This window comes from Malania oleifera, chromosome 1 (genome assembly GCF_029873635.1).
Source record: "Malania oleifera isolate guangnan ecotype guangnan chromosome 1, ASM2987363v1, whole genome shotgun sequence".
Taxonomy (NCBI): Eukaryota; Viridiplantae; Streptophyta; class Magnoliopsida; order Santalales; family Ximeniaceae; genus Malania; species Malania oleifera.
The window spans coordinates 10,003,539-10,013,178 of NC_080417.1; the positions used below are offsets into that span (position 1 = coordinate 10,003,539).

General features: G+C 38.5%; 1 protein-coding gene across 1 annotated transcript; it reads right to left on the minus strand.

Moving 5' to 3' along the window:
- Nucleotides 1–3,453: 3,453 nt before the first annotated feature.
- LOC131147781 (uncharacterized) lies at nt 3,454–3,933 on the minus strand. Its single transcript, XM_058097384.1, has one exon. The coding sequence runs from the start codon at nt 3,931–3,933 to the stop codon at nt 3,454–3,456; it is 480 nt and encodes a 159-aa protein (XP_057953367.1).
- Between the last annotated feature and the right edge of the window lie 5,707 nt (nt 3,934–9,640).

A 9,640-nucleotide genomic window follows, 5' to 3' on the forward strand; every position in this document is an offset into this window, starting at 1 on the left:
TGTAGTTCGGGATCTCTTTATCGATGACTCCTGAATTTCGTCGATGAGAAACAAAAGGGAACTCATCAACGAAAACATGGGATTGGTCGACAAGTCCTACTATTTTCCCTTTTTAAATTTTCTTTTCTTTTCTTCTTTTCTTATTTATTTCCTTATTTTCTGGGTTCAAGTTTCTACAATCTCCCCCCCTTATAAAAATTTCGTTCTCAAAATTTGCTAATTGATTTCCTTTACATCTCTTGAATTATCACTGATCTGGTGATCCGACTCTAGGAAGAACCAGCGGCCACCCACATAGTAGTCCTACCCTAAATTTATTAACTACCATCACTTATGGTATAGGAATACCGTGATTACATATCTAGTCTTGGGAGATTACAATATCCACACAAAACTCTCATAGAGACCAACTATGAATAAAACAGTAAAAACTGATCAAGCTAACAAACTTACTCTAAGCAGCCTATAAATACAAAACCAATAATCACCTACCGTTGTACTTACCTGTTTAGTGCTGAGCCTATTCAAATAGCTGTTGATACTTCTGATGTATTTCTGTCTCTAATTCCCATGATACTTCCTCCACTGCATGATTACACCAAAGTACATTCACAAGCGTAATCCTCTTAGTACGTAGCTCCTGCTCCTTATGGTCTAGGATTTGAATCAGTATCTCCTCATATGTCAACGTATTCCTGAGTTTCAAAGACTTGTAACTGATCACATGTGAAGGATCCGAAATGTACTTCCTTAGCATGGACATGTGGAACACATTATGAATCCTAGATAGTGCTGGAGGTAATGCTATCCTGTACGTCATTGGACCAACTGTCTCCAGAATATCAAATGACTCGATGTATCTAGGGCTTAGCTCCCATTTTTTTTCCAAAATATCATTACCTCTTTCATCGGAGCAATCCTAAAAAATATGGCATCACCTACCTTGAACTCTAGCTCTCACCGACGTGTATCCGCATAGCTCTTCAACTGACTCTGTGCTGTCTTTATTCTTTCAATGATTAACTGAACTTTCTCAGAGGTCTATTGAACAAGCTCCGACCCCAAAATTTTCCGCTCACCGACCTCATCCCAATACAACGGAGATCGGAACCTATGACCATACAATGTCTCATACGGTGCTATCTCAATATTGGCCTGATAACTGTTATTGTATGTGAACTCAACTAACGACAAATATTTAATCCAACTACCTCTAAAATCTAGTACACATGCCCGCAGCATATCCTCTAGAATCTAAATAGCCCTCTTTGACTGACCATCGGTCTGTAGGTGAAAAGTAGTATTGAAGGTGAGTTGAGTTCCCAAAGCTTCTTATAGACTCTTCCAAAATCGAGAATTAAACCACGGGTCCCTATCTGAAACGATAGATACAGGCACCCTGTGCAGTCTGACTATCTCCTGTACATAAAGCTTTACCAGCTTATTCATGAAATAACTGACTTTAATCGGAATGAAATGGGCAGTCTTCTTTAATCTATCAACAACTACCCAGATAGCATTGTGGCTATGAAGTGCCGATGGCAATCCTATAACAAACTCCATGGAAATATGTTCCCACTTCCACTTAGGAATGAGAAGTGGTTGCAACGGTCCCGCTAGCCTCTGGTGCTCAGCCTTCACTTGATGACACGTTAGGTATTGCTCAACAAAATGGGTAATCTCTCTTTTCATGTTAGATCACCATAAAGAATCCCGTAAGTCTCTGTACATCTTTGTGCTCCCTGGATGCATTGTATAAAAAGAGCAATATGCCTATTCTAGGGTAGTCCTTTTAATCTCAACATCATTCGATATGCATATGCTAGTGTGAAATCTCAACACCCCATCGTCTGAGATATTGAAATCTTTCTTTAACCCATCCTGTACTCCACTCATAATATCTATCAGGTCATCATCTTTCTTCTGTGACGTCCTAATCCTTTCTTGTAAGTTTGGTTGCACTACCAGGCTAGTAATGAATGGATGGTGATTTCCTTCCACTAATTCCACACCCAACCTTTCCAAGTCTATTGATCTGATGCTAAATTTCAACTGCTGAGATTGACGCATCTACTGAATTTCGACTCAAAGCATCAACTACCACATTTGCTTTTCCTAGGTGGTAACTAATAGTACAGTCGTAGTCCTTTATTAACTCCAGCCACCTTCGTTGCCTTATGTTTAACTCTTTCTGTGTGAAAAAGTACTTAAGACTCTTGTGATCAGTAAAGATCTCGCACCTTTCACCATATAGATAGTGCCTCTAGATTTTTAATGCATAGACAACTGCTGCGAATTCCATGTTATGCATTGAATAGTTCTTCTCATATTCCATAAGTTGGCGAGAAGTGTATGTGATAACTTTTTCTTGTTGCATTAAGACACACCCTAGCCCTTTCTTAGATGTGTCACTGTAGATCACAAATCCACTATCTTTTGATGGAATAGTCAACGCTGGGGTAGTAACTAGCCGCTGTTCCTATTCCTAAAAACTCTACTCGCACTCATTAGACCATTTGAACTTCATGTTCCTCCTCGTGAGCCGTGTCAATGGACTTGATAGTCTAGAAAAACCCATTACGAATCGGCGGTAATATCCTGCCAGACCTAAGAAAATTCTAACCTTATGCATGTTCTTTAGTCTCGCCCAATCAAATACGACTTCTACCTTCCCTAGACACCACATGTTCTAGAAATGTCACTTGCTCTAACCACAATTCACATTTCTTGAACTTCGTAAACAATTTCTTTCCTCTAAGTACCTAGAGTACCAACCTCAAATGAGTTGCATGTTCCATTGGACTCCTCGAATAAACTAGGATGTCATCGATGAATAGCACCACGAACTGATCTAGGTACTCGTGAAACACCCTCTTCATCAGGTCCATGATTGCCGCAGGAGCATTGGTCAATCTGAAAGGCATAACCAGAAATTCATAGTGGCTATACCTAGTATGGAAAGCCATCTTTGGTACATCCTCTGATCTAACTCTCACTTGATGATACCCGGATCATAGATAGATCTTGGCGAAGACTTATGTGCCCTGTAACTAGTCAAAGTAATCATCAATTCGGGGTAACGGGTACTTATTCTTTTCTATCACTTTATTAATTAATCTTTCTATAGTTGATGCACATCCTCATCGACCCATCATTCTTCTTTACAAACAACACCGGTGCTCCCCAGGGTGATACACTCGGTCTGATAAACCCCTCATCAAGAAGTTCTTGTAGTTGCTTCTTTAACTCTTTTAATTCACCTGAAGCCATTCCGTATGGAGCCTTAGAAATAGACACTATCCCTAGAAGCAACTCAATAGCAAACTCCACCTCGCAATCAGGAGGCAATGCCGGTAAATCCTTTGGAAAAACATCTGAGAACTCCCTTATCATGGGAGTATCATCCAGTTTAAGTTCTTCCCTCGGAGCTTCTTTTACGAATGCTAAGTAACCCTAGCATCCCTCCAGAAGTAGCCTCCTTGCCTGAATAGCTGAAAGGATCCATGGTGTAGAGCACACACATGACCCGACAAACATAAATTCTTGCTCCCCAGGAGGTATGAACACGACCTCTTTCCTATGGCAGTCAATACTTGCATAGTTGGCTGCTACCCAATCCATTCCCAAAATGATATCAAAACCGTGCATGTCAAAGACAATCAAGTTAGCAAACATCATCCTCTCCTGAATCCCCATTGGGCAGTCTCGGATTACTTTACTACACGCTACCACTGACCCTATTGGTGTGACCACCTCTAACTCAGCATCTAATGATTGTGTTTCTAGCCCGCACATTTTGATGAATCCACGAGAGATAAAAGAATGTGTCACACCTGAGTCAAACAATACTACCACACTATTTGAAAGCATATAAATGTTTCCTATCACCATATCTCCTGTATTCTTGGCGTCGCCAGAAGTCAAGGAATACATCTGCGCCTGGGTCGTACCCCCTGGTAGTTTCCATGTGGTGCCTGGTTACCTCCCCGATATTGCTGCTGTGGAAGTGGGAAGTTCAATGTCGTGTGGCATTCTCTTGCCATGTGTTTGGGGTTACCATACTGGTAACATTCACCTGATCTGCCCCTATATTCACTTGAATGCCACCTACCACACTTAAGGCAAACATGGTGTGATGAGGTACCTCGAAACGCCTTAGCACCCGTATCCTGTCGCTGGCCTTAGCTATTACCGTACCTCCTCCAAGGGTCCTTTCTTGCACCTGTATGTGAACTAGAAGGCATCAGTCTCTTCTTTGGGTTCTAGGCCTCCACATCTCCCTGTAAACTCGCCTCTGCCACAGTAGCCTTATATACTAGTGTAGCAAACTCCTACACCTATAACACAACCACTTGTTTAATAATCTCCTGCCTCAGACCCCTCTCAAACTTCCAGGCATTCGTAAACTCGTTTGGTACCATGTAAGGAGCAAATCATAATAGCTCCATGAATCAGGTGGCGTACTGCTGAACAGTCAGTTGTCCTTGAGTCAGGTTCAGGAACTCCTCTACCTTTGCTTTCCTAACAGAGGTTAGAAAAATACCGATCAAAGGAAACCTCTCTGAAGTGGCTCCACATCATCGCCATCGGTACTAGTCTCTACCCCTTAAGCAGCTTTACTACTTCCCACCATCTCTCGGCCTCTCCAGTTAGTTAAAATGCGGCATATAGCACCTTTTGCTCATCGATGCATTGCAGTACGACCAAGATCTTCTCGATTTCCTGAATCCAATTCTATGCAAGAATTGGGTTGGTACTTCCCATGAAGGTAGAAGGCTTTAGGCGAGTGAACTTCTCAATAGAATTTCCCAGCTCAACAGTGGGGCGATCCTGCCCCTGAGAACTCAGCATAACTTCGGCCATAAACTGCTAGGTGAAGTCCTGAAGTGCCATTGTAGAATCACTACCGCCCTCATGGGCAGCTCCCTTATTGCTATTTCCTTCGGCGACAATGTTACTGTCCCTAGGATCCATCCTGAAGATAGAACAAAAAAAAAAATAGAATTCTAATATCCTAACATGTCTGGTGCAATTATAATACTAAAATATTCACTTAAAATAGACCCCAATACTGGCATAAACCTTCTCCCCTAATTTACGACATACTCTGCCAATTTTATAATTCCTGTTTTAGTTTTCAAGTTTCTGCCCCTTCTACTTGGAAATAAAACCGTCAATAGATTGTCATGATTTTTTGAACCCGTCGATTGATCTAGAAAAACACAGAAGTTCGTTAAGGAATTTTTGTCTCCAGACTTACGAAGCAAAACTCAACATTCCTATTCTACCCATTCCTATCCTTATCCTACTTAAACCTATACTTTGGTAAAATCATCCTATCTAGTTTGCAGAACCTAGCAACCTAGGCTCTGATACCTCCTGTAGTGCCCCAACCCACCACGTGGGCCCGGAGTGCTAATAAAACACACATGTACTCTCTGATACAACACATATATACATAGCAATGTGCCCTCATCAGGGAATTCCAGGTGCACATATCATTATTGAAATTTAAACCATACAACGGAAGATTTCTAAAACATCCAAACGCTTTACTAGAGTTCTAACTATTCCCAAATACATACATCTAATTATCTGTCTATTTAATACAACCCAACCGAATGACAAAATAAACCACCGGTGACTCACCAGGATGGTCTAGAAGCCCAAAACGTCTAATCCCTGCCCCGTAGTATGCTAGGCACGATTCCCTGAAGGTCTTGAAAATGATTTGTATAATGGGGTGAGACACTTCTCAGTAAGACAGATTATGTTATTATCAGTGTGTGGCTAGCATTAGTTCTCGTGTGAATAATAATTTCCATAATTTAACTGTGAAATAAGCCAAGGCATATTAAAGTCAAAAGATCCAAAGAAAGGCAAAGTAAGAAAGCTTAAAGAATATGGAAGCTTGAAGAAAAGATGGATTCAATCCAAGTACAAAGCATGAAGACTCAAAAACTTAGAATGTTAATATTTTAGAAGTCTCATGTAAGTGCTTTAATGTTTAAAATATCGTTTGAAATATTTTGAAACTTTTAGGTTAACTTCTTAGACCTAGATACTTTTTAAAATACCTGAATAATATTTTTATAAGGTCAAAAATTATTTTAAAAAGGTTAGAATCATTTTTGGAATAAAGAGCACCAAAAAGAGTTTTTCCCAAATGCTGTTAGTTTTTATAAAGCCGCATTAAGGTGAATTTTTCTCTATCAAACACTCATTATTTTAAAGAGTAATAAACATAAAACTTGTAGGATTTTCTCTTAGCTTTCTTTTGACACCAAGAACACCTAATTTGGAGTTATAAAGAAAAATTTATGGCCAAAACACTGAAATGGGGTCACTGTTGTTAGGCATTTAAACACTGTTCAATGGGCAAATTTTTAAAATTCTAATATTTTAAATTATAGCCGTTTGAACCTTAAATATTATAATATATAGGGAAATTCTTTAAGGAAACTTTTGCAAGTTTGAAAGCCTATAAATACATGGTTTTGCAAAACAAAAAAAAAATCAAGAATTGAAAAATCTATTTTGAGGAGCTGAAAGTACTCTTGTTCTTCCTAAGTTTTCTAGCTCACTCATTGAAAAATTCTTTTTCTAAGAATTTTGAAGTGCTGATCCTTCTTCCTTTAAATTCCTACTGCTAATCCTTTTCTAAGAAGGATATTGGTGAATTCTACACTTGAACTTCATTCTATTTCCTATTGATATTTTACATTGAAGTATATAGTGCTGAAATTGTACTAACTTGCTCTTTGAGAGAGTATACTTGTACACAGATTTTATCTTGTGTTTCTTGTAGTTCATTGACGTTCCAAAGTGTTTGGATCGTTGGCTAAGTAAGGGGATATTGCTTAGAGAGGCGGACCCTAGCCTATGTAAGGAGTGACCGAACGAGAGAATATCGTTTGGAGAAGGCAGGCTCTAGCCTTAACCAAGGAATGTTGTAATTAGTTTTGTTCCACTCGTCAACGAAATAAGTTTAGTGAATCCTTTGGTGGTTTGCCAAAGGCGAGGACGTAGGCTGGGTATAAGCCGAACCTTGTAAAAATCTCCGTCTCACTCTCTCTTTCCCTATTCTTTATTTTCAATTCATATACAACTACATGGATGATTTAAATATCTAAATTATACATACTACGTATATTTGGAAATCAAGTAAACTTAAAATTCAATTTTGATTTGGGTTGCGGAAACCGAAAGGGAGTACGTTGGTTACACCATATCTTGCGGAAACCATACGGGAGTACGTTACTTGGTTAACACCCTAAAGATAAATTTACCAAGAGTTTATTTGAATTCTAAATATTTGGAAAGAGTGATTGGATTTATTTATACAGGGCTTTACTTCAGTAAGCATAATTTATAATTCATAATCACAGGGCTTATATAGACAAACAAACTATCTCAAGATTTTATATTACCAAAGTGCTGAATACTTTATATCTTGGTTTGGTTGTTTGTTGTTTAACTTGTACTTAGTAAATAAATTGATTGTTTGGTTTGAAGATTGTGTTTAATTGATTGGATAAAAGAACTAAGTTCTTGATTGATTAAGGAATTAAAAAAAACAAGTCAAGAATTGGTTAAAAGAAATAAAAGAAGTTTAAGGTATTTTAAAAGGAACCAAAAGAAATTTTTAGAATCCAATTCACCCCCTCTCTTGGGAAGCTATTCCTAATTTCAAACTGTATATGAAAATTAGCATTTAAACTATAATAATCAGTATATCTAAAAATACATAATCTATAAATAATAAACTAACAGCTCAATATAACTCATTTATAGTAAATTTGCCCATATATGCATAAAAGACACAATCTGGACTGCTGAAGTAGCATCGTCACACTATCACATACTCATACGACATGCTTCCCTCCATGAGGGGTTGTGCGACCCGAAGGCTGGACTCAACTCGCAGCCGGCGGTTCCGTAGTTGAGTCAAAACTAACGTCGTAAGTACGATTATCTTTGGTCACCCAGTGTACCACAGATGAGCGCCCCCCCCCCCCCAGCAAAAACCTCTGAAAAGTATTGCGGCCCAAGTCTCCAATCGACTTATCATACTTCCATGCCCGTGTGATTGCACTCAGTACCCACATATAGCAATGGTACTGTGCTCACACTATCACAATATCACATATCACAAATCCACAAGGTTCTAGAATTATATATGACAATTTACACAATAAAAGTGTATTATAATTCATTTCGTATAAAAAATGTCATTCAATGAATCTTAGCCCCCGACCGTTATATCAAAACTCGGCCCCCGACCATTATATCAAAACTTGGCCCCGACCATTAAATCAAAACTGGTCCTCCGGTCATCACATCACATACTGTATAAAATCAGTTAAAACATTCTTTTCACAAATGCCATTTAAAAGTTGTTCTCATGCCACACAATTTTCATTTGTTAACCATAAATACAATAACCTGACTGTGAAAGATGTAAATTGCTGAAAACAGGATTTGAACATCTTAAGGGTTTTATTTAACTTAAACTACTACTTTATAGAAAATAGGAGATGATCAAACCACCCACATTAATTTCTCAAAAAACATATACTGCATTTTAATCAGTCCATATTTCACAAAATAGCTGACATAATATAATCCCCATACATGTTTACTGAGAAGGTTCCTATAACACTCCTAAAATCCACCCTACGGCGATACAAAGCCCAAAATCCTAAAAACACATTTCCTCCAATTTAATCAACTCAAATCTTAAATCAGCCATCATTAACCATCCCCTGGCCCATACACCCCATTTAACTTATTACATGAACAAATAGCCTATTTCTACCCTTACCTCAATTTTGGAATGATACTTAGAAAGACGTCGATCAAAAATCCACTCTGCTAGATTTGTAGAGAATTTCTCTTAGATCCTCGTAGCGGCTTCTGGTCATCAATGCAAGTGACGAACGACGAAAAAATTGAAGAGAGGGAGTGAGGGGCATAGGTTTAGAGAGGGAAAGAGAGAGAGAGAGAGAGAGAGAGAGAGAGAGAGAGAGAGAGAGATAGGAGAGAGAGAGAGAGAGAGAGAGAGAGAGATTTAGTTTTCTTAATTAAGAAGAAATTTTAAAGCCAATTTATAACCCTTTGACTCTGTACAATTCATCGACGAAATGGAAATTTCGTTGACGAACAATAGAAGGACAATCGTCGATGAAAGAAGGGTTCGTTGATGAACCTTAAATCTGATATTTTCCTATCATTTGGGATCTCTTCGTTGATGACGCCTGAATTTTGCCGACGAGAAATAGAAGGGAACTCGTCGACTAAAATAGGAGATTCGTTGACGAGTCTTGCTGTTTTCCCTTCTTAAAATTTCTTTTCTTATTTTCTTATTTATTTCCTTATATTTTGGGTTTAGGTTTTTACATGTCCACCATTTGATACAACTCTAATCGGGCCCTAAACATCTGAATGCACGTAATCAATAATACCCTTTATCTTGTGTATAGCTGATCTGAACCTTGCCCTATTATGTTTTCCAAGAACACAAATCCCGCAAAATTCTAGCTGACTTGATTTCAAGCCCTTCAACAATTTCCTCTTGTGTAGTTCTTTCATGTCGTGTTCCCCCATATGCTCAAGACGCATATGCCACAAGACAGTCTCA

Coding starts and splice junctions, on each gene's coding strand:
- LOC131147781 (XM_058097384.1), bottom strand. CDS start 3,933: ATGTATTCCTTGACTTCTGGCGACGCCAAGAATACAGGAGATATGGTG.